General features: G+C 37.5%; 1 protein-coding gene and 1 pseudogene across 3 annotated transcripts in view; one reads left to right on the top strand and one right to left on the bottom strand.

Moving 5' to 3' along the window:
• The window catches only part of LOC139983331 (uncharacterized), a 58,135-nt gene that overhangs the window by 19,825 nt on the left and 11,965 nt on the right, over window positions 1–26,345 (bottom strand). For all 3 annotated transcript variants that reach the window (XM_071996840.1, XM_071996841.1, XM_071996842.1), the window contains exons 2-8: window positions 24,533–24,611; window positions 22,302–22,607; window positions 21,355–21,696; window positions 17,040–17,387; window positions 15,267–15,617; window positions 13,552–13,602; window positions 3,104–3,173 (exon numbers count right to left, since the gene is read on the bottom strand). In XM_071996840.1, the coding sequence (XP_071852941.1) occupies window positions 3,104–3,173; window positions 13,552–13,602; window positions 15,267–15,617; window positions 17,040–17,387; window positions 21,355–21,696; window positions 22,302–22,607; window positions 24,533–24,611 (1,547 nt within the window). The remainder of the gene's footprint in view (window positions 1–3,103; window positions 3,174–13,551; window positions 13,603–15,266; window positions 15,618–17,039; window positions 17,388–21,354; window positions 21,697–22,301; window positions 22,608–24,532; window positions 24,612–26,345) is intronic.
• Window positions 4,092–7,142, top strand: LOC139983440 (uncharacterized; annotated as a pseudogene).

Below are 26,345 nucleotides of genomic sequence, written 5' to 3'. Positions count from 1 at the left end.
AATCCAACATTCCCTTATTGAGATAGAGCGTACCCAAGCAAGTGTCACAGATGCACACACACACATACACACACACACACGCCAACCTGACTACATAGGTTCCTTTTGCTAAAGCAAGGAACCAAAAATGCGAAGTACAGCTTACTAAATAGAATTGAAGCCGCATGTACAGTACATGGTCAATTTAAGTATCCAAATACTATACAAAGAGATCAGTTCACCGAAACACCCCTTTTCCCTACCACCTGAGGAAAAGCGTCTTTTATAAATTATAGTACCATACAGTACTTTACATGTGATACAAAAGTAACATCTACAACAACTTCCCAAAATTTGTATGTGTCGCAATAGGTTAAGTTTTAACCGCACAGTACCATTAATAATTTGCATATTACATCAAAAGTTACACTCGGGCATCCAGATGGCAGGAAAATGTACAATCATGTACAATTTGTTGTGTCGTTCCCACGGTGCAATGAACTTGGGCAAGTTGCCAAGTTCGAATGTCGTTGACCTACTTATGTTCTGTAAACAATGTCAACGGGAATTATGTGTGTAAAAACTCGTGTTTTTCCACGTGTTATATATATAGAAGTTTTAGGTAAGCGGAGTGAATTTCGGGGCGGCTCGTTGATTGTGAGGAAGCACTTATCTAAGCATCAATATCTGTGAAATATATCGTACGGTTTTTCTTCAGAAAATATTTTTGACTAGTACTTTCTCAATGTATTAAGAGGGTGACATACCCTATGTTCCGACGTCTCTATGTTCCGACGTCTCTATGTTCCGACTTCTCTTTAAGTTCCGACAATTTTTTTGGACTCAATTTTTTGAACCCAATTTTTTTCTGGGGGGGGCTCAATTTTGTTAGACCCAAATTCTGTCTGACTAATTTTTTGGGGGGATTCAATTTTTTCGGACCCAATTTTTTGGGGGACTCATTTTTTTTTTTTTGACCCAAATTTTGTCTGGCTTAAGTTATTTTTGGGGGGACTCAATTTTTTTGGACCCAAATTTTCTTTGTGGAATCAATTTTGTTAGACCCAAATTTTATCTCACTAACTATTTATTCGGGGGGACTCAATTTTTTTCGGACGCAATTTTTTTGGGGGGACTTTTTCCGGCCTAATTTTTTTTGGGGGGGGGACTCAATTTTATCTGGACCCAATTTTTTTTTGTGGAATCAACTTTTTTGGACCCACAATTTTCCTGACCTGATTTGTTTGGGGGGACTCATTTTTTTTGGACGCGCCAATTTTTTTTTACGAAACAAAAAATAAAAGGGCCCAAAGTTTTTTATGACCCAAATAGTGCTTGTTCGAAAAAAATTGGTCAACAAAAATTTTAGAGTAAAAGAAATTTGTCTCATCAAAATATTTTGGTCTAAAAAAATATGGGTCTTAAAAAAATTTGGTCCAAAAACATATTGGTCAAAAATATTGGTCAAAAGAACTTCAGAGTCAAAAACAATTGTCGGAACGTAGACATGCCGGAACCCATAAAATATACTGGGTCTACCCCTAATCATTGCATTTTGGGCGAATGTATATTTAACTACGTTACATGATGCTTAAACACATGTTTGAACAAAATGAAAAATTCAAGTATTACCACATAAATATTAAAAAAATATACTTTTGTTGCATGGTATGGAGGATTTGGTGAAACCAAAAATGTCTGGACTGGTTTGAAAATTCTACGAGGTTCGTGATCAACTTGACCATATCTAGTATTTTCAGAAAATAAGGTTGCTACCATACAAAACTGTCCGGCCAAAAGCAATTAAATGACTTTATGACATTTAAATAAAAAAAAAAGCTTCTAACAGAAGTTATGACCTATTTTGTATAATTTTTAATGTGCGTGTCAATACGGGTTGCCATCAGGATCATATTGATTACTGATGCTATGCAAAAGAAACTGCTTATTTGAGCATATCATATGGTGCGGAAAAACATTCTTCAAGCAAACAATTTTCTCGAAAATCTTGCAAAATTCTCGTGAAAACAATGTTCAAACAAACTAAAGTATGCCACCCTATGCATCCCGGACGGTGAAAAAGCTACTGTAGGCCTATATTTAGCGTTACAATGCATATTAACCCTATTGTAACATTTGGGACGATTTGCTAGTGCAATTAAAGCCTAGGCTGGTATTCTTGCATACAAGAAGTTCAGAACGAATGTTTTGTTCGAATAGAAAATATTTTGCGACCGCTGTTTTTTTTTATTAAAGAAGGGGTTTGTATGAAGGAGTTTGGATGAGAAGGCCTACAGTGTGTTCATTAGGCCTATCGTACTAGTTTTGCGATTATGAAACTTGTATGTCGATTGACACTTAATTTTGGTGACAAACCGAACTTTTTGATCAGAATTTGCAATAAATCTATTGCACAATGCGTTGAATTGATGATTTCATCTACTGCGGGAAGAAGCCTACCCCAATTCTTTCAAATCACGATGAAACGATCGATCTTTCTGCAACGTGATTCACGCTATAACGATAACATTACGATAGTATAAAGTGCCAGTGAAATGATGAACACTCTATCACGATATTACGACCACGATGCGACGCACGATATCACGTTAGGTACTTGCTATAGGCGTAATGGAAACGATATCACGATAGACTCCTCAAGTCTCCTCATATTTTGTTACGATACACGATGCCACGGCCGATTTAATCTGGGCGGTACTGTAGTTCCAAATTCCCTCATAGTATACTGTTTGATCCCACATCTATGGCAAATTACATTCAAGAAGTTAGAAATGTTCATCAATTAGGAGATTCAAGGGATGGCTCTGTGTAACTTTTCAACAATTTGAACTTTCAGCGACCTTTCGTCCTTCTCTTCAATAAGCTCAAAACTTGTGTTGTTTGTTTCCTGTGTGCTTTAGAGGACATTTTGCCAAGAGCATAATGCACAGAAACCAATGTTGAAATTGGTCACACAAGAGTTCTATTACATGTACAATAATACAAACAATAGCTTCAAGTCTGTTCATTTTGCATTTTAGTGGATGAGTGTCATGATTTTCTGTTTCAAACACATACTTGAATCCATACACAAGGGATGACAAAAAATGGTTAAGATACAAACCTGTCTCTTCTTAGTCTAATCCAGGTGATAGAGATGAGGATGCAGAAGATGATGATGATGATCAAGAAACCTGAACAGGTAAAATGCAAAACAAAAGGGTAAGTAATAACATGAAACAATCATGAACATTCAATGTACTGTAGTTATGAATGTTTTCATATTGTAGTGGAGTGAACATTGAATACATAGTCAGCTTTCCCCTTCCCTCCACACACCTTGTACATTTTATGACATACTGCTGCACTGTACAATACCTTCACAGCATACGGCTTATATAGTATCATTCTAACACAGATTCACTTTTATCAAGGAGTTGAGGATTATAGCTTACTTCCTGTGTGCAAATCCTTGGGTCACTCCCTTTATCTCTCAAGAAGCTCATATGTCCAGCAAGTAGAACAAGTAGTGGGAGGAAGCAACACTTATAATAAACAGACATGTAACTCTTCCAGTCACTGATGCTCTTACACAAAAGAAAAACATAGTTCTCTAAGGTATGGTCATCAGGGTTTCATCTGAGTTAATTTATGATCATAAGGAATAGAACTTATGGAGTAATCTGCTAAAAACTGTCCTTTTGTAATTTGTTGGTTAATTCTTGAACGTACAAAGTTAAAGTGGTTTTCAACTGTCATAATCTAGGCCTAGCAACAATTAACTAATAGTACTAGTGCAACTATACATTTCTATCCAAATGGTTTGGCCAATGTGAGGTGAGTGGGATTTGACCTACTTTCCAAGCAATTGCAACATCAAGTAATACACAGCTATAACCTCATCTTGGTTGTTAAACTACTGTGAGGTACCTCTCTGAAGCAATTTTTGAAGATCCTTTGCTGAGTTTCAATGTTTTGTAGGTTTCAATTTCCATAAACATGACCATGTGATCACGTGGCCTTTAGCATTTTACATTATTAAATGCATTGTAGATGTATAGTTTATAAATCCACATGCCCACTCATTACATGCTCACTCCCACTTCAAAAATGTCCTTATGTAATGTAACCCTGGTGTCATGAATGACACAGTGGGTTTGTTGTTTTCACTTGCTAGTAGAAGCAGTTTCTGTCAATAGTGTAGATAGTTTTAATTAAAAAGAGTAAACAGATACTTCCTGCCTCTGCTGAGTATATTGCAGATTAGTGATGGTTATTTTACTTTCACAAAGCCTTTTTGTATGTATCTTTGCTGCTTATCTCTCCTGAGATAAACTGTGCCTGCTAGACAATCTAGCGCTTGTGGTTTATACCTGGGACAATAGTATTTAGAGTCACAGTGTATGGTGGGAAAGGGTTACAAAATAGCCCAGTGCTGGGGAAGGGAAGGCACATGGTGACATGAATATTTATAAGGACTAATCCATCATGTAATTACTGATTGGTCATCATATTAGTTGGGACTGCATCTTTGCTAGAAGTAACGAATAGGATGTGGGGAAGCCATGTGGCCTAGCGTTGTTGTCACATAGTTCTGGTAACATTGTATCTTGATATAGTTAGAATTCGTTTCTTCACCTGGAGAGAGCAAGACTTCTCTTGCTTGATCTATTGTACTTGTAATATTTTTATTAAAGGAAAAAGTGTTGTATAAATAGGGAGTTTTAAGATGTTCATCATGTAAAGTTATATTCTTAAATTATGATGAGAATGTCATATTAGTATCTTTGTGGCCACTGTTCTGGATCTTGCCGAGATGGTTACCATGGACTTTTCATATTTTACTTAATTGCTGTTCTTGGAGCCTACCTGTACTTTATATTTATCTAAGGAACCGGATGCTACCACCGAGCTGTAGACGTCACTATAACCCTAACTATTTTATTAAATTGTCATACCGTTTTGTAAATCGCTGGACTGCAGTATATTACCGAGTCTATTATGGAGCACACTGATGTACACCGGAACCTTAATTCGCGAAAATGAACTTTCCGCGTTGAAGAAAGAAAGCGAGCAGTTAGCGACAGCACCAGTGTAAAACCAGATAAGTTTAAGTATTCTTTTATTGTAACCTTTGTCATGGCCATAGACAATAAGTTTTAAGTTTTCTAAGTTCTAAATGTTCAGTGTATAGTACAGTGCACACTGTAACCTTACTATTGTTATTATTGTCTTTACCACCTGTGCTGCATCTTGATGTACAGTGTTCAGTACCACAGTAACCAGTATGTTCTATGTAACTGCAAGAATTAATATCTAAGAGTGTGGTCGAGTTGACATATTTTGTAATGTAGATACTTTTTATTGTTTTTGTGCCATTGATAGCCTTATAACGTCCCCATTTCCCACGATTGGAGGATTGAAAATATAAGTAGTTCATGGTACATTTCTTTGTGTTTTGTGTCTCTCATTGTAAACCTGTGTAGAACTGACTCAGCAGTTGTTTTGAATATATCAGCATTGAACCATTCGGACATGGAGACAATTTTATCCTGTCTTGAAGCCTAGGCCCACTTGATACACATATTGCTGACCCATTGTCCTAATTACCTTGACCGAAGGAAAGGAGGGGTTACAACTGGCGCCCAACTCTGGGGCTTGACTAGGCCAAAATCATTTATTTGCTGATATTTGTTTTCTGGTAGTTTTGTTGTTAAAGTTGCTGAGTCATATTCGTCACAGATTTTCAGTGTTTGATACTTTTCTTTATAGTTATAGTGTATTTGGCTACTTGACTTGATTTTGTAGTATTTAATAATCCCTATTGTCATCATGGCTCATCATGGAGTTGTGATTGAAGGGCTGGACTCAGATTTGGAAGAGGCAATACTTAGGGACTTATTAAGCAAGGCTGGCGATGTACAAACTTTGAAATTTGGCATTGACCCATTAACTAATAAGAAAACTGGATCAGCCATTTGTGAATTTGTTTATAGTTCTGAGTCTGAGTTAGCAGTTGCAATGTATAATGACACGGAGATTGTAGGGAAGGTGGTTAGTGTTAAACTTGCACCTGTCAAACAACCTATGGTTTCAAATAACTTACCTGAAACTAGTACTGCTCAGGCTGGTAGTATTGATATAGAAGTATGATTGATAAGTTAAAACAAGCTGGTTTTCATGTAAGTGATTCTTCAGAATCAACAACGAAAAGCTCAGCTGTGGGTTATTCTGTAAAAGCTCTCCACCCCCAAACTAATTTTCAACCTCCCAGGATTTCCATTTTTAGTGGAGAATCAAAGCCTAGGCTGGTGAGGTTTCCTTTGAAACTTGGAAATATGAGGTCCTTGGAGTTAGTAAAGAGGGGTTGTACTCACCGTCACTTCTTACTCCCATTGTGAGGAGATCAGTTAGAGGACAGCCTGGGGAGGTGGTCAGATTTTTAGGACCTGATTCCACAATTGAAGAAATTATCTCGAAATTAGAACAATTGTATGGAACTGTGGAAAGTGGTGCGGTCCTGCTTCAACAGGTTTATTTAAGTAGGCAAGAAAGTAACGAAAGTGCCTCTGACTTTGGCCGTCGACTGCAATTGCTCATTTTAAGAGCTTGTGATAGGGGTGGTATCACCAAAGAGGCCCAGGACAGCACCCTTAGAATGACTTACTGGCAAGGTTTAAATGATGAGCACCTTAAGAATGTCACTCGACATAAGGTAGAACAAGCTCAGGACTTTGGAGAAGTTATGTGTATAATACGGGGGGCTGAACAAGAAATTATGGAATCTAAGAAATTCCATGAATCTAGGTTTAAGCAGGCCCCAAAGCGTATTCAATCCCAATCTGTGCAAGAAAATACTGAAAAACAACCCAAGTGCTCAGAACCTAATGATTCGTCTAATGTCATGAACCGCCTCATGAAACGGTTGGACAAACTAGAACAAAGGGAAGAGGTGCACCCTGCTAAAAGAAACCCAGTTAGGCAAATGGGAGGACAAGCTAGTCCAAGGGGACAATTTGTATGCTATCGATGTGGGCAGGAAGGCCATATTGTGAAAGGGTGTAGGAATCCCCCCACTGAAGAATGGCTTCGTAAACAAACAAAAAGGGCCTATTTAAACGAGCAGGGCACCCTAAAGGTAGACCAACATTAGGGTGCCACGTTCAAAAGTCAACTAGAGTATTTGACGACTCCAAAGGTCAAAACATTTTCGATAGGATTCTTGGTACCCCTAATGAGGATGAAGTCCTAGTTAATGATAATCTGTGTCCCTGTCTAGTCGACACAGGCTCACAAATTACGACAGTCTCCCAGTATTTTCATGAGACGTACTTGAAGAATGTTCCGATATACCCACTTGATGATATTCTGCACATTGAAGGGGCAGGTGGTCAGAAAGTGCCTTACCTAGGTTATTTGGAAATTCAAATAAGTTTTCCAGCCTTCGGAAAGAAAGTGTATGACGTAGTAGCACTACTTGTACCAGATACCACATACAACAGTAAAGTGCCTATCACTGTAGGAACTAACTTAATAACTGAATGTAGGAAGGATTGTAAAGTTTGGTATGCAGTACATTGTATGCAACGAGCCAATTTGTCTACTGCTTGGCGCTTAGCATTTACAAGCCTTTGTGACACGGACAGGATTGCAAAAAGAAATGAAATACTTGGAGTAGTAAGGGCTAAAATCAAGCATCCTGTCACTATATTACCTAATGAGTCGGTGGTTGTTAGGGGTGAAGTAAGAGTAAGAGAAAAGGGGGCCTATCATGTAATTATTGAGGGACCTAATCACCCTCTTCCCACAGGCTTAAGTGTTAATTCAGCCTTTATGCATCTTGAACAAAGGGCAAGGTCAAAGATCCCAATTTCGATTCACAATTCGTCTGATGTACCCATTACATTAGAACCAAAGAGTATAATTGCAGATCTCCACTTGGCTAGGCCGTCAGTTTACTCCATGAACACCATTGGGAGTGTAATTAACAATAGTGGGGATTCACCAATAAATGATAGGTACAATGAAATTTGGGAGAAACTAAATATAGACAAATCTCCAGCCACTCCAACCCAGATAAAAGAGTTGAGAGATTTACTACAGAGTCATATTCAGGCTTTTGCCCTTCACAAAAATGAGTTGGGACATACCAATGTAGTAAAGCATGAAATTCCATTAAAGGACAATAAACCATTCAAAGACAGATATAGACGCATACCCCCAAATCAGTATGATGAAGTAAGGAAATGTTTACAAGATATGTTAGAATCTGGGGCGATCAGAGAATCACATAGCCCCTATGCCTCACCTATAGTTGTTGTAAAGAAAAAGGATGGCTCAATTAGGCTCTGCATTGGTTATAGGAAACTGAACCAAGATACAGTTAAAGATTCATATTCCTTGCCACGTATTGAAGAATCATTAGATGCTTTGAAGGGGGCTAAGTGGTTCAGTTCATTAGATCTTCAATCAGGTTACTGGCAGATTGAGGTGGCAGAGAAAGATATACCAAAAACTGCTTTCACAACACCAATGGGGTTTTACGAATGCAATCGTATGCCTTTCGGTTTGACAAATGCACCTGCAACATTCCAAAGGCTCATGGAGCATTGTGTGGGTGACATGAACTATAAGAAATGTCTTGTTTATCTGGATGATGTTATCATTTTTTCACAGACATTTGAAGAACACCTAGAACGGTTATCAGCTGTTTTGAAACGCTTGACTGATTTTGGCCTGAAACTTAAGCCATCGAAGTGCAACCTCCTTCAAAATAGTGTCACCTATTTGGGGCATGTAGTTTCCGAACATGGAGTAGAGACTGATCCTGAAAAAATCCAGGCAGTCAAATCGTGGCCTGTGCCACAGAATGTCAAACAATTGAGGTCATTCTTAGGTTTCACTGGGTATTATCGTAGGTTTGTAGAGGGGTACGCCAATATTGCAGCACCACTCCATGGGCTCACTGGTAACAGACCAAAACAACAAAGAGGAAAGCGTATGCACACTACAAACGAACCAGAATGGCAATGGGGTGTGGAACACCAAGAAGCATTTGAGAAACTAGTAAAGAAATTAACAAGACCCCCAATTTTAGGATATGCGGATTATGAAATCCCATTTGAACTGCATACCGATGCCAGCTTAGGTGGACTCGGGGCAGCTTTGTACCAAATCCAGGAGGGAAAGAAAAGGGTAATTGCCTATGGCAGCCGTTGCTTGAGAAAAGGAGAGCGAAATTACCCTGCTCATAAGTTAGAATTTCTTGCCCTAAAGTGGGCAGTAACAGAAAAATTTAAGGATTACTTGTACGGCAGGGAGTTTACTGTACTGACTGATAACAATCCCCTTACTTATGTGCTTAGTACAGCCAAATTAGATGCAACTGGTCATAGATGGTTAGCTGCACTTGGTGCATATAACTTCAAGATAAACTATAGGGCAGGAGTTAAGAATGGTGATGCTGATGGACTTTCTAGGATGTTCATTGATGAACAAAGCAATGTCAACAACAGTATTACAGAAGTGACACCAGAGGCTATACAGGCAATATGTAGTTTTCATAGAGTGGATCTTGATTACATCCACACACAGTCATTTCATTGGCCTGTTGTAGAAGCTGTAGCTATGGGACAAGGGGCAGTACCCGATGTATTGTTAGATAGTGTTGATGACTCCTCCTTCCCAGGGGTTACACCTAAGGAATGGCAGGAGCATCAGGGGTTAGACCCAGTGATTACTTGGGTATTACATTACTTGACGATTGGGAGATGTCCCAATAAGGCAGAACGTAGGGAAGAGATTAATGAAACTCTACTTCTCCTTAGGGATTGGAAACGTCTTAGTATCAAAGGTGGTGTTTTATACAGGAAAAAGGGAATCGATCCTGTATCCTACCAGTTGGTCTTACCCTCCACCTACCATGAGAAAGCGTTATATTTGTTACATGATGACATGGGTCATCTGGGATTAGAACGTACCCTTCAGTTTGCCCGGGAACGGTTTTACTGGCCAGGTATGGCAAAAGATATTGAAAATTATGTTAAGAATTGTGACAGGTGCCTACGGAGAAAAGCTACTCAGCCTCCATATCACAAAGCACCTCTTGTAAACATTAGTACCACTGAACCAATGGAACTAATTTGTATGGATTATTTATCTTTGGAAGAGTCTAAGGGAGGTTATTCAAGTGTTCTTGTATTGACCGACCACTTCACTAGATATGCACAAGCGTTCCCAACTAGGAACCAAACAGCCCAAACCACAGCCAAAATTCTATTTGAAAATTTTATAGTCCACTATGGTTTCCCAGCAAGATTGCATTCTGATCAAGGTAGGAATTTTGAATCCTCTGTTATCAAACACCTTTGTCAAATGGCTGGAATTATCAAATCCAGGACAACACCATATCACCCCCAGGGAAATGGGCAGTGTGAGCGTTGAGCATTGTTGTCTATGTTAGGAACTCTCCCTGAGGAGAAGAAGGCTGATTGGAAATCCTATGTGGCACCGCTTGTTCATGCTTATAACTGTTCACAAAACGATGCAACAGGCTTTTCACCTTATTACCTTATGTTTGGGAGGCATCCACGGTTACCCGTTGATCTCTACTTAGGGGTAGAGACGACTTCTAGTGAGGGTAGAACTTGCAAGGATTATGCTAATTCCCTCAAGGAAAAGTTAGAACATGCCTACAAGCTTGCTTCAGAGAAAGCACAGGGCGAGGGAAATAGTAATGCTAGACGTTATAATAAGCAGTTACGTGAAATGCAGTTACGTCCAGGGGATAGAGTCCTCGTGAAGAAAGTAGCATTTCAAGGGAAACATAAGCTTGCAGATAGGTGGGAGAAGGAGGTGTATAGAATTGTACGAAGGCTAGGGGAAGACATGCCAGTCTATGTTGTAAGGCCTGAGGGAAATTCCCATCGTACTGAAAGAACCCTCCACAGGAATCTTCTGCTCCCTTTACAGTCCCTTCCCAGACCTAGGTTAACACCCCAACCTGCTCCCCGTACCAGGAAGGGTACTCACAGAAAGGTGGTTTCTAGATCCTCTGATCTGATGGAGGAAGTGCCTCACAGTATTGAGGAAGAAGAAACTCCTCTGTGGGCTATAGGGTATGAACCGACACATGAGAATCAGATTAAGACTTGTCCATCTATTAACTTCAATCCAGAAGCCCCAGTATTTATTCCTCACCAGGAAAAGCTACCATTCGTAGAGGAGTACCCAAACTCCCCCTCTGAGATAGTTAGTGTCTTGGGTATTAGGGATGAAGAGCTGCCTCTGTCCCAGTCAGAAGAGGAAGACTCTTTAAGCAGCTCACTGGAGCAAAGTAAGCAGATAGTTGCAGATGAGAGAGTTGAAAGTGAACCTCTTGAGGGGGATGTAAGTTATGTACCTGATGTGAGCCTAGCTCCACAGGAGGCTGTTGTCATATCTACTGACAACAAAGCTGATGATGAACTTATAGAGTCTGATACTGATGATGCTAAACAGCATGATGATGAAACTTGTAAATATGTTAGAAGATCTAGTAGGAAAACCAAAGAGATTGATAGATGGGCATATTCTCATCAGGCTACTACTGTTTGTAAGGATAAACTACCTTGGCAACATCAAGTAGATTATATATTAATGGTGAAAGAGAAGTTGGCACATATGTCACCTGATGATCCTTATGTCAAGTTAATACTAAATGTTATGCAAAATGGATAATTCCATTTCTGGTGTGTATGTAACATTACAGGCATCTAAGTTTCTGTTGTGCATTGGAGTTCATTCAAGTGCTGAGTTGAGTTTAATTCTTACGTATGTTTTGTTTACTGTTTTTCTTTTATGCATGTATTAATTTTATTATTTGTTTTGTTGTAAATCCGTTTTGAGGATATATTCATGTGAACATCGGGACGATGTTATGTTCAGAAGAGGAAGGTGTAACCCTGGTGTCATGAATGACACAGTGGGTTTGTTGTTTTCACTTGCTAGTAGAAGCAGTTTCTGTCAATAGTGTAGATAGTTTTAATTAAAAAGAGTAAACAGATACTTCCTGCCTCTGCTGAGTATATTGCAGATTAGTGATGGTTATTTTACTTTCACAAAGCCTTTTTGTATGTATCTTTGCTGCTTATCTCTCCTGAGATAAACTGTGCCTGCTAGACAATAGCGCTTGTGGTTTATACCTGGGACAATAGTATTTAGAGTCACAGTGTATGGTGGGAAAGGGTTACAAAATAGCCCAGTGCTGGGGAAGGGAAGGCACATGGTGACATGAATATTTATAAGGACTAATCCATCATGTAATTACTGATTGGTCATCATATTAGTTGGGACTGCATCTTTGCTAGAAGTAACGAATAGGATGTGGGGAAGCCATGTGGCCTAGCGTTGTTGTCACATAGTTCTGGTAACATTGTATCTTGATATAGTTAGAATTCGTTTCTTCACCTGGAGAGAGCAAGACTTCTCTTGCTTGATCTATTGTACTTGTAATATTTTTATTAAAGGAAAAAGTGTTGTATAAATAGGGAGTTTTAAGATGTTCATCATGTAAAGTTATATTCTTAAATTATGATGAGAATGTCATATTAGTATCTTTGTGGCCACTGTTCTGGATCTTGCCGAGATGGTTACCATGGACTTTTCATATTTTACTTAATTGCTGTTCTTGGAGCCTACCTGTACTTTGTATTTATCTAAGGAACCGGATGCTACCACCGAGCTGTAGACGTCACTATAACCCTAACTATTTTATTAAATTGTCATACCGTTTTGTAAATCGCTGGACTGCAGTATATTACCGAGTCTATTATGGAGCACACTGATGTACACCGGAACCTTAATTCGCGAAAATGAACTTTCCGCGTTGAAGAAAGAAAGCGAGCAGTTAGCGACAGCACCAGTGTAAAACCAGATAAGTTTAAGTATTCTTTTATTGTAACCTTTGTCATGGCCATAGACAATAAGTTTTAAGTTTTCTAAGTTCTAAATGTTCAGTGTATAGTACAGTGCACACTGTAACCTTACTATTGTTATTATTGTCTTTACCACCTGTGCTGCATCTTGATGTACAGTGTTCAGTACCACAGTAACCAGTATGTTCTATGTAACTGCAAGAATTAATATCTAAGAGTGTGGTCGAGTTGACATATTTTGTAATGTAGATACTTTTTATTGTTTTGTGCCATTGATAGCCTTATAACGTCCCCATTTCTCACGATTGGAGGATTGAAAATATAAGTAGTTCATGGTACATTTCTTTGTGTTTTGTGTCTCTCATTGTAAACCTGTGTAGAACTGACTCAGCAGTTGTTTTTGAATATATCAGCATTGAACCATTCGGACATGGAGACAATTTTATCCTGTCTTGAAGCCTAGGCCCACTTGATACACATATTGCTGACCCATTGTCCTAATTACCTTGACCGAAGGAAAGGAGGGGTTACAGTAACATGCAGTCACTGATAACAATCTTACTGTTTCTTTGGAATCTCTGTTTAATGCTATATTGACTTCCAAATCAAGCATTCCCACCACCACAACCAGTTCCATGCTATTTAGCAATTTACTCACCAATCAGCAAGTACAGTGATGTGCCATTTGACTGGGAGTGGTCATCTTTACCTGCAGAGAGCAACATGACATATACTGATAAAGGGTGGCTCAAAGTAATGGCAGACAACTACAAGTTAAAACAAATAAGAATGCATATTAATAGTAAAAGCATTTCTTCATGCTTAAGTAATATTGGTGCATACTACTTCCAAGGAAGAGAAAGCATTCTCTGCAAAACAAGGTATTTTCATATATATGAAAATAATATGCTCAAAAACATTTGTGTAATAAGTTATAAGAACTGCATGTCTAGCAAGGTAGCGTGCATAAATTTAAATTGGAGTGTGCCCCAATGCAACTGTTTCTATTAAATGGTTTTACCTTTAATCATACCATATATTTATAATTTATAAAAGATGTTTGATACAAGTTTAAAGTTATAACATGTTTACAAGGATTTCAGCCTTTGACACCTGTTGACCTCACATGGCTTTTGACCTCTCCAGAAAACAATCTGGTTCTTCAGAATCTTCTCCAGAAAACAATCTGGAAACTATATGGTTCTGACTAAGGTGGATCCACATACCAAGTGTGAAGTTCATTAAACCTGTACTTTTTTATTTATCTTGTTTCACCTGTTGACCTCATATAACCAATGACCTTTACCAAAAAAGTAGTATTTTTATACTCACTGAGACTCATCAAACCTTTGCTATTGATGCTTTTTAATAGGTTTCAGATTTGACCTCTACCAATCTCACATAACCATGGACCTTCACAAAGAAGGATAGAAGTTTTGTACTAAGGTGGATCAACATACCTAATATGGAATTCATACAAATTTATATTTTGGAGTTACAGTGTTTACATGCCAAGGCGTCACACACACAAACAAATATATGCCATCACCATCACATAGATTCCTTTTGCCTTCGACAAGAAATCAAAAACAAGGATTAAAGCCTTGGCAAATTGAGAATTTAATGCAACATGCTGATAAGACTTCAAGTTTCGGTCATTGCTGAATCTGCATGATCAGCAAGTTTCTCGCACTCAAGTGGTCCTGGTTACAAGGTTTTCAAAGTTCGACCAACAGTGACCTCAGATAACCAGTGTGGTGACCTCAGATGACCTTCATTGTTACAAAACATTTGGATTTATTTACCTAATAATGTGGATACCCAAATTAATTATGAAGCTCAAGATTTAAAGTAAAAATGTTTACAGGGTTTTCAGACTTCTGGTGAACTCAAATGACTAACTATATGACCTCTACAACAATCAATACCATATTTGTCATGAAGAATTGGATCCACAGATTCAGTATGATGATGATCAAATTTAACTTTTTAATTTATTGTGTCCAGAGACCTCAGATGACCTTTCTACTCTACAAAGACAAAAGGTCTGTTAATGACTAAGACAGACACTTCCCAACCTTAACTTAAAATTTCTTTACATTAACAAGATTTGTTTTTGTTTTTCTCCTGGAAACCTTGTGTGACCTTTCAGTCCTATGTTAACCAATACGGACCTTGAACCTTAAGAAGGAATGCACATATTGAGCGGGCACTAAATACATCATGTACTCATTGTGTCCCTTATGGTTTACATGCCAAGGATATACACACCATTAATGCTGAATAGATTATGTTTGCCTATCAAATGTAGCCTGCCTACAATATCAGATGAATGAGGAAAAAACACGTATAGTAATAGTAGATATTGCTTACAGTTTGAAGGTAATAGAAGTTCTACTTGACTTGAAGACACTTGAGGGGAGTCAGCTGGAAGACCAGATACTTTGCATTGAAGAGTCACATGGTTAATTGAAAGACTAGTAACTGTAACAGTTGATTTAAGAGTGATGTTAACAGTTCCATCCTCGTTATTGCTCCTGAAAAGTTGATCATCCAGAGATATATCTTCTGATGAGTCAGGAGTGATGATCAACCATTGAATAGAAACTTCTTGTGAGACTCTATGCATGGAACAAGTCAGTACATCTGTTCTCTGTACATCCAACACTACATGTTGCTGACTAGTCAATCCATTTATCACTGGGAATGCTGGAAGGCAGTCAGCTAAATGGACAAGACGATAAAAACAATTCTTGAAGAAAGTGAAAAGTGATTACATATCCAATTCATGACAGTAGAACTGCAAATGCAAGTATACTGTTTATCTGTAGTTAAATTATTCCATTTTATTTATCTTCAATATGTTATCAAGTACAAGGTCTTGTAACTTCTCTTATAACTTATCTAATTGATACTTCACACTAATTCAACCAAAAGGGGATGGTACATCTGCAAGACCACCACCAGGCCACTATTTTGGTAATATACCATCTAATGTCGAAAAAATATTAAATAATTAAAGTACTTTGCCTCTTCATGTATCTTAACTAGAATGCAGTAACATATGAAAATAAAAAGGTTCAGAAAGCTAGCAAAAGGAGACACTGCCCAGGACATTTACCATTTTCTATATTGATGCCAGACTTGTTACTGTGGAAACAGTGATGTCTTCTCAGACTTGTCAGGTGCCCAGAAGTGTCTGAGCAGAGGAGGGCTACTGCCAGAGTGCAAATTTATGCAACCGACAGTGTTTCCATTAAATGGATTTTCCTTTCACTATCTAGAGTATATTTATCTTTAAATTGTTATACATATGTTTGATTTTTCTATATCATCTACCTGAAACATCTACCAAACAAATCTGTGCTCAAACAAGTTTCAATCTATGACATTTCTTACAATTCTTCCTTGTAAATCAAAAACTTTCAAATGAATCTACTAGGCTACTACAACTACAGTAATAGCACTAATGAAAATGAATGTGCAAACACCTTCCAGCGGTGTGATGATTAGTTTGCAAGAGTTTCTGTAGAAGGACGTTCAAATTTCTAGGTTGGGCTCTAGCCTAGCGCCATAGCAGGCACACATTTTTCACATTGAAATTAAACTACAGTACAATCACTCTCAGTAAGACATACGATAAATGTGAGCCAGGCCATGAAAGAAGTAACTGTAAACATGTTTGAATGTATTACAAATACTTTGGCAATTGTAAATGATTAAGGACTTGCAAAATTGCGATTATGCGCAATGATCAAACATTGCAAGGACTGAATGTTGCATTGCAGAACAAGCATATTACTGACAAGCAAACGCATGAATCTAACCGGAGCAGGTGCTTGCCGAAAAACTGCTTTAGTGTTGTTTTGATAGGTTAGGCCAATTTTCAAAAGGAGATTATGTGTCTACAGTGCTAGCTTGTAGTTGAGTAGTCGCAACTTAGGTTTTGAGTGCGATTAATCAAACTTCCAAAGTGTAATCACTACTACAGGTAATTAATTAATGACAACTATCAGCATTAATACAGGATAAATCACACTGCATCCTAACTTAAGTCTATTGGGGATGGAAAAAAACTGCAGCTGTTGTGTTTAAATCTAAGTAACAGATTATATCTACATCGATATAGGTTTTCATAAAGCTTACAATTTGCTGGAAGAAGCAGCTCTGCTGTGGTGATCTCTGGGTACCATTGATCTGTTGGCGCTGCTACCTTGCAATGGACAGTAACACGTAGAACTGATGGATTGGGGACACTCAGCGTGGAGTGAAGTGCGAGGTCATATGTCCCATCACCATTGTCTCTTGTGTGAGTGTGATGATCAGTCATGATGATCCCATCAGATGAGGGGTTGATGATGTCCCATTTCAGATACCCATATTTTGGTACTCCATTCCAAGAGCAAGTCAGTTCATCCTCTCTGTTGATATCTATGACAACATGCTGCTGATTGGTCAATCCATTAATTGTAGGATAACTTTGCCAAAGTCCATCTACAAGAAAAAAAAATTCCAAACTTGGTTAAATACAGATTTAATGAATCAAGTGAAAGGATGCATTATTGAGTAATTTTGGCAACAATTTCATGAAGTATGTAATTTTTTTATGATATAGTAACATTTTACAAGTAACGACCATGGCTTACAGTAGTCAAGTAGTGTAACGCAGAACACATGCACACATGGGTACATCACTACATACTGTACATGTATATGATTGTACACATATCATGCCTGTAGAGTTAAGACATGGAGCTCAATGGATTGTCAAGAACAAATTACCTGTGAGAGTTCATCTCTATTCATGAAGAAATGTCAATTTTTTGATCACTTGGTATGACCATTGTTCATATACCTGTAATTTACCTGTCATTTACCTGCTGGTAATTTAGCTGCCATCAGGAAGTATTAATCCTAATCAAGGAATGTATGGAATTCTAAACCAGAAAGCGAAAATGCATTGTGGATTTGATGATGTAGCTTGAGCAGTTTTCCTCATGAATCTGACGTAATGTATGGTGAGGGTGTAACAGTACATGTTTACAAGTGTTTCACGATTTGACCTCTGATGGCCCAAATGACCTCCATCAACAACATTAAAGGCTTATTTAACTCAATGTGGTACACAATCAATTAGAGGTCTGCCCAAGCTTCCAGTATTGAGATATCCTGATTACAAGATTCCACAATTGGACCCCTGGTGACCCCACATGACCTTTGCCCTCCTCCAAAAACATAAGGCTTCTTTTACAAAATGTGGTACTCCTACGCACCAAATATGAGGTCTGCCCATGATTCCCTTCTTGAGATATCGTGATTACGAGGTTTTCACAATTTGACCCCTGGAGACCCCAAAAGACATTCGATCTCCATCAAGAACAATAGCCTTATTGTGCTCAATGTGGTACTTCTACACACTTAATATGAGGTCTTCGAAAGATTTCCTTTGTGAGATATCGTGTTTACAAGGTTTTCACAATTTGACCCTTGGTGACCCCAAATGACCTTTGACCACAACAAAAAATGGACTTTTTTTACTAAATGTGGTACTTCTACACACTAAATATGAAGTCTGCCCATGATTCCCATCTTGAGCTATCGTGTTCACAAGGTTTTCATAATTTGACCCCTGGTGACCCCAAATGACCTTTAACGTCCACAAAAGCAAGAGGCTTTTTGTACTCAATGTTGTACTTCTACACACTACATATGAAATTGGTCTGCACTTCCCTACTGTGATATCGGGTTTTATAGCTGGGCGTCACAAACGCACTCACACAAACACACACACATACTCTACGCCATCATGAATGCAAAGGTTACAATTATCATGGAAACCAAAAAGTGATGAATTTGGTCAGTGGGAGCCTATCAATCAATGTTTTCATTTTCGTTTCCAGTTGGAGTTGTGGTCATGTCAGTGACCGAGAAGATATTCTACAGCCATCATTAAAGGTACATACCAGATCAAGGAATAGATGTGACATACTTTGGTGATTAATTGATCCTAAAGTATTGCTTCAGGTTATCAATATGCATTAACCATACCATACAATCACAAGTTTACAATAATGTCCTGTTTTTGCTTTTAAGCTAAGTTTGTATTCAGAGTTCTCCGAAGTTGCTAATTCATACTGTGTTTCAGGACAATGGAGGGTTTTTGTTGCCGACATTCTGTAACCATGTGATAGTTGTGAACTTCAACTTCTAACTATATACCAAATTTTAGGGTTCTCGCTTTTTTCCATGATAAGTTTAATATGGGGCTGTAAAGTCGATCTGATGTGCAAAAGAGGTCTTCTTTGACAGCTAAAAAGTCAAAATGGGTGAGGTTGAAAATAACCAATCATATTTTTTTGAAAGCAATCTAGTACTATCCTGTGTGTGAAAACAATTTCAGGAGGGTAATTTGCCTAAGTTTGAAAGAAAAATCTTTAATGTTTGAGACTTTCAAGCGCAGTGTGCATACACTTAAGCTTGCACGGTTTCGTAAAAACTTACAACCGGTTTTTCTCTAGCCAAAAACCGAATCTGGCTCAAAAACCGGTTTTTTCCCCCTCCCAAATTGCATTGAAAATATCCAAATCTCGATCGCTAAGATGCGTATTTTTGAAGCTTTACCAACAGCGAGTTCAAGTCTGTTCGTTCGCAGTAAATTGTTTGAAAATAAGAAGAATAAATTCAAGAAATGTTACTGCCTTCATGACTCTCATTTTATAACCCACGTTAACTAAACTGAAGTAAATATGTCGAAAAGAAATGTGTTAGTGAAATATTTTCTTAAAGTTTTAACATCACGTACACGTATTGTTTGTCTTGTGTTTACTGTACTTCACAAAGTTCAAATTCGTGTTCAGAAAAAAATTTAACGGTCATGTTAAATTACATGTTTTATTTTCGGAGATGAGGGCCGAGCGTAAACCTCATTATGACCAATTTGAGATCGTACAAAAATGCCTTACAATATGATTGGTCCAATGAAGGTACAGTACCAAATTGCACGAGGCTCTAGCCATGTTCCCGGGTGGTATCTTGGCGGTAAAATACATTTCTCTTCAAGGAGTGAAGAGAATTTACTGTCTACACTTTCAAGTACAAGTTGAAAAATATCGCTGGCAAAAGCGGGGATTAGGTCGGCAAAGAATATAAATTGTTAACGTTTAAGTTGGAAACATGTGTTCTTCAACGTAAACGAAAAACCAACTGAGAGACGCCTTGTCTGATAACTGATAAGAAGAAATGTTTAAAGGAAACTTACAAAGAAAATAAAATCTATTAGCGTACAAAGAAGAATTGTCCCAACAGCAACATCTGTAATTTCCAGCCATGTATGCAACATTTTTACCCCTTTAATATTCCTTGACTCAAGCCTGACGCCAGGTGTCTCTTGTGAATACGGACTGTGATTGTTCTAATGTTACTTGTTGCATCTTAGTTGTTAAACTCAGAGCCCCCCCCCCCCCCCCCGTGATTGTTCTAAAGTTACTTGTTGCATCTTAGTTGTTAAACTCAGAGACCCCCCCCCGTGATTGTTCTGATGTTACTTGTTGCATCTTAGTTGTTAAACTCACAGAGCCCCCCTCCTGCGACTGTACATGTCGTATGGTATTGTGGATTGCGCAATGTACCTTTCAAGTTTTAACGTTCATTTTTTGAACACGAACTGTGATCAATGTGTTTGAAAAGATTTTCTCCGTATCCTCTACTATTAAATCAAAGTTAAATAATAAGAACAACACAAAGAGGACAAACACGTTGGATATAACAATTTGTTTTGAACTGCATCTCGTCATTTGAGTGTGTACTTCTCACAACTACTAACGTTGGCCACCAAGGTCAGTTCAATACTACAAGGTACCTAACTGATGCACGCATATAAGGGATGCATAGCCTAATGTTAGGCCTAGCTATCCATCCTCAAGCACTGGTCATGGCGTGTGCCGATCTTAGCTGACAATGTCGGCTATCAGAAAAGCTTTCTCTCGTTGCAATTTACTTTCATATTGCAAAAAGAACAGTATATAGGAGAAACCAAAGTCAACAAACTTTTTTTTTTCCAGTATTTGCAATTCACATTTCGGTTTTTCCGGTTTTTTCGGTTTTTCGGTTTTCTTAAAATAAAAAATAGTACCGAAATTCGGTCCGAAAAAACCGGTTTCGATACTAAAACCGGTTTACCGTGCAAGCCTACATACACTAGTAGTATATAATCCACAATCTATCAGACTAATGTACTTAGAGAATATACTGTATGTGTGTTAAATGTTTTAATCCTTAAATATCAGTACTATATCAATTGCACCAATGGTGAAGTTATGTTTGGCATCTGCATCACAAGTAACTCCTTATCACTTTTGTCCCGGACAGGGTGTAAATAATTGACATAAGAAGACAAAGCTACTGTATGTAAAACAGCTAATCAATCAAATGCAAGTTTTAGCTTTAAAACAATTCAACTTACTACTTAAAACAAGAACATCAATAAGAGTCACTGATGGTAAATAGTTTGTCATCTGACCAGCAACCCTGCATTGCAGTGTTAGCCTTCCAATTAAATTGCTGCCGACTGCAAGATTAGATACCAGGGAAACATTGTATGTCCCATCTGTGTTATTTATACTGGAATGGACACTGCTCAAAGAAACATCTTGTGGGACATGGTCCAGAAAAACTAGTTCAAGAACAATGTTAGGTCTGACTCTGTCCATGGCACAGTTCACCTGACCACCGCTGTAATCATTAATCACAACGTGCTGCTGGTTGGTTAGTCCATTGACCACAGGATAGACAGGAACAGGAAGGACTAGAATTATAACAAATAAAATGGAAAGAATAATCAAGTAGACAAAACAGTTAAAGGTTCACGTTGTGAAAGAACAACTACGTAGGTTCTTCAAAAACCTTTGCTCACATTCATGAAATGCTTTCTTTGAAGTCTAATGTTTGGCAGTCATCCATCCTTGTAATGTTTTAAAACAGCAATATATCCCTCAGTGACAGTACAAAATTACAAACATCAGAATCATAATAATGAGAAATGCAAAATATTCCATATAACACTGTTCATTGGGTATGCTTTCTAATGCTAAGTAATGCAGCATTTTTTTGTTTTTGTGATCTATAGGGCAAAGTTCAATATTTTCCAATCAGTTTTGCCTTTAAAGGTGTTCATCTTTTTGTGTTCACCTTTGTGTGTACAAAGTACTGGATTGAGTAAAGCACTAGGGATACTAACAGTATTCTGGAAATTGATAACACAAATACTGAGCAGACTCAAGGCTATAGATTTTCTGGCTTAAGTAACCAACAGTGATAGACTTAGTTGCTGAAAGTGTCACTTGAGTCATGTGACCAACGACGAACCGAAAAACATAAAACAAAATTAATCCATATGAAACTCATTCTTACCATACACTTTAACTTCAATTGTGTAGTGCTCCACATCTGAACCTCTTAGAATCCTAGCAGTAAACATTTGTTCATGTTGGAGTGCTACTTTGTTGATTATCAAGGAACCATTTTGAAACATGTCATATTCTCCACTCTCATAACCTGGTCCTTGTATTCGAGAATTCTCCACATAAATGAAAGGACTTCTGTCATCTACATCCTCTCCTATAAGCCATCCAATGACTCGAAATGTTCCAAAGTCACATGATACCAGACCCCTGGATCCCAGTCTTAGGTATAATTCCTTCTGATCACAAAACTCAGCTAGAAGAAGTGGAGAATAGTAGTACTGGTAGAATGTGGTGCATAGGTTGTGCGGAGACAGGTAAGTGGGGAACGAAGTAAATTAGTAGTACTGGTAAGCAAATGGGACATTCCACACAAAATTACCAAATTCTAGAGTATGTTGTGTAGTTTGACCTCTTTTAAATATTCTAAAATTTATTGCATGCTTGGAGCATGCAGAAATAATCAAAATTTCAGTTGAATTGCTTCAAAATTGGCCGATTAATCACACTGGACTTTACATACAGTAATTATCTCTGCAAGAATCACATGCCTAGAAGCAATAGATTAGGAGCAATTAATCACTAAACTAGCTCATGCTTTAGCAAAAAATTTCAAACTTGAACACTTTGAAACAACTTTGAAACAGTTGACCTAATTCCACAGGACAATGCTTTTTTATAGCCTATTTCAGTTTATTATCCATTCTATGGGATATAGTCTATTGACTTCTGTAATAGAAAGGTAGTAGGATGTACAGTATTTACTGCTGAAAGATGATACCTCAAAAGTCAAGAAAATGCCAGGGTGGCGACAAGTTGCGGAATTTCAAAAGATCTATAATTACAAATTAACAAAATTTTCCCCGTTTCTTGGCCAACATGCTCAGTGGTTCCTTGCCACATTTTCTATTAGAACCTGTAATTTAATACTGTTTACAGAAATTTTTAATTTTTGTTGAATTCAAATGGTTAGGACAGTAAATTGCACAAATTGATGCACATCCAGTGCCAATTAAACAAAGGTACTGTAAGGTTACATCTCCTTGACTATAACAAAGCAAATAATCAGTGGCCCTTTCTTAACCATGGTCTTCAATCCAGATCAACTTGTGGAGAATGTGTTGTTCACACCCGGTGGACAGACCTGTTTTAACTTCAGTGATATCAAAATAGTATAACCTTTACCAACATTATTTTATTTGCATATTCATGAAACTAACAAATTTTGAGTTTTCGTACAGTTCTGAATTTCTTTCCCAATATACTGTATTTCCTTTTGAATTAACATGCAGAATCATTGGTGTCCAATGTACAGTAGGTATGATAGCTATACAGTTATACAATGTTGCAGATGTAAAATTAACTTAATACTAAAGTCTGCTCTTTGCAAAGTTTCTGTTATTGAAACATTTTGTTCCTTCTTGATGTTATTGTTGTCTTCATGCTTCTAACTTTAGCATGCATGATTGTTGAAAAGTGAGTCAAACTGCAATTCACACTGTAAATGTCAAGTGTAGTGATACTCTTTTACATAATGTGCTGCTTTATACATTCAATCCAAGCACTTAAAATCTTTGTTATAGTATGTTGTTATTGTTTTATGTATAGACTTTTGTAAGTGTAGCTGTATCTTAAATGATATCCTATCATCTTAACTATTTTATTATGTTGCTTTTATATTAGTTATTCTTCCTGTTAATGTATTTTTGACTCCTCTATATAAATATTATATATTTATACTGCAATGACTAAAAAAGAAACAATATGAACAAAAAAAATGTGACTCTAAACTCCCACTCTCATTGCTACCATCTTTAATAGCTAGTAAGTTTGCATGATGGACAACATCACCAAGCAACTCATATTAATAAATTCATTCGTCCAAATTATACCCATACTGTGTGTCAGAGAACCTGCATTCATATTTTACATTAATAAATATCTTCAAAGTTTTGTTGAGGTGTGGGGTATGTGAAGTTTGTTATGCCAAATGTAACCACTTTAAATGACATGATTACTGGTCTTACCCTGACAGTTAATAGAAAATTCCAGACTTTGTATTTGTACAACCAAACCTCAATAGCAAATATCATCATGAACATACTTCTAGAAATGATGCCTGGGCTCATGTCATCTGTAACTCATACCAGATGGTTTAAAATAAAAAGGTACTGTACTTACTTGTATTCACAAATTGAAAAAGGAGAACAACGTTGAAGATACACAATCGAACCTTGCTCTGTGCCATGTTCTGTATATACTGTACAGTAAACGAAAAAGAAAAGATTTAAATCATACTTCATTTCTATTTGATGAGAATGACTTCCTAAGAAGATGAAAAAGATACATCATCTTGGGGCAGCCGCTTTCAAAATGCAATATCTGCACACATATTCCCTATTGCTTTTACAAGCATCACACACTGTATACTGAAGAAATTCATACTCACAAGAATCTTATGACTTAATTGGTACAGTAATGTACTGTAGCTCTTCTATACATGGGTTAAAGTTAAAGTTGAAGGTTTACAGTCTTGTATGAGGCTAATGCCTCCTCACACGACTTTACAACTTAACCCCTGGTCATTGGTAACTTGTCACACCCACACACCAAAGTGTGCACAATTCAATCAATCTCTCCTGGGGCACCACAGTGCACCACAACCACGTGTCCCCCGGGGGACTTCCCATAGGGTGCAGCCACAAACCGGCGCACGCAACTATATTTACAAGTTACCTCGCAGGTCCCCATTTATACACCTGGGTGAAGAGAGGCAATGGAGATAAAGCGCCTTGCCCAAGGACACAACGCAATGATCTGGCCAGGGCTCGAACCTGTAATCCTTAGATCACAAGTCCACTGCCTTAACCACTTGACCACAACGCCCTCCGGTTCTTCTATTTTAATTCAGTGACCACTTGGTGACATTGGCCACAAAGTTTTACACGTGTGATATCATAATTTACAGTAACTGTTTGTAAAATATAACAAGTATATACTGAGGAAACCAAGATACATGCATGTGTTTCACTGTGTATGTCAATGGACGTCCAAGTTAGTTCTGTATCTGTGGTCTTAGTACTGCAATTTATGTTGAAATAAAAAGTGATGAGAACGGAAGGAATTTCTTCCGCCATAATTATCATATTTGTCTTTATAATCCCCATAAAAAGAATTGGAACCTTTCCGGTCTAAAGTAGGCTGTTTGGTTTTGGACATGGCTCATTTTGCTGTACCTGTAAACAGTGTAGTAAGCAAGATGCTAAAAACTAGTCTCAACTTTACACATCGTACAAGAAAAGTGAAATACATTTCAAAATAAAATGTGTCACAAGTGTGAGAATGTTTTCTTCGATACTGTTGGAATATTTTCTTACTTTGAAATAACTTCGCTTAGCGACCTGTTCAATTTTCTGAAGCCAAATTTTTCTTAGAATCATGGCTGAATAACAGCTGGATTCTTGCAACATTTACAAAGTCCCTGAGTTTGAATATTAAATTGCAGAAAATTATGTGATTTTAGGTCATTGTTTTCAGGAGTAAAATATTAGGTTGTTCCCTTGCTGCAACAATTTGTAAGAAAATATGACCAGGCTTTCAAGACTGTGTATGAGGATGATCTCACCATCTTCTTTGAACAATCATATCACATAAACTCCCTGTTATGAATTGTTGTGTTGACACAAAGTTGTCAGTTTTCTTTGTCAGAAAACAAATAGTTTGAAAGGGGTTAAAAGCAGAATTAAAATGATATTAGTGACTGACATATTACTGTAATCATTATCATCATTATTTTGTATTGTTTGTACTAGACATAATAACCTCTGAAAGAATCAAGTACCCTAAAGCAATGGTTTAGGGGCAATTTATCACTAAAAATAGCATATTTTTTAGTGAAAAATACAAAAATCGAATATTTTGACTTTTAAGTTGACTTAACTCCACAAGACAATATTTAGCCTAATTTTTTATATTCCTGTTGTATGGGCTAGAC

Source organism: Apostichopus japonicus, chromosome 16 (genome assembly GCF_037975245.1).
Source record: "Apostichopus japonicus isolate 1M-3 chromosome 16, ASM3797524v1, whole genome shotgun sequence".
Lineage (NCBI taxonomy): Eukaryota > Metazoa > Echinodermata > Holothuroidea > Aspidochirotida > Stichopodidae > Apostichopus > Apostichopus japonicus.
Note: the sequence above shows the minus strand (reverse complement) of the source record. Positions and strands in the feature narration are given on the sequence as shown.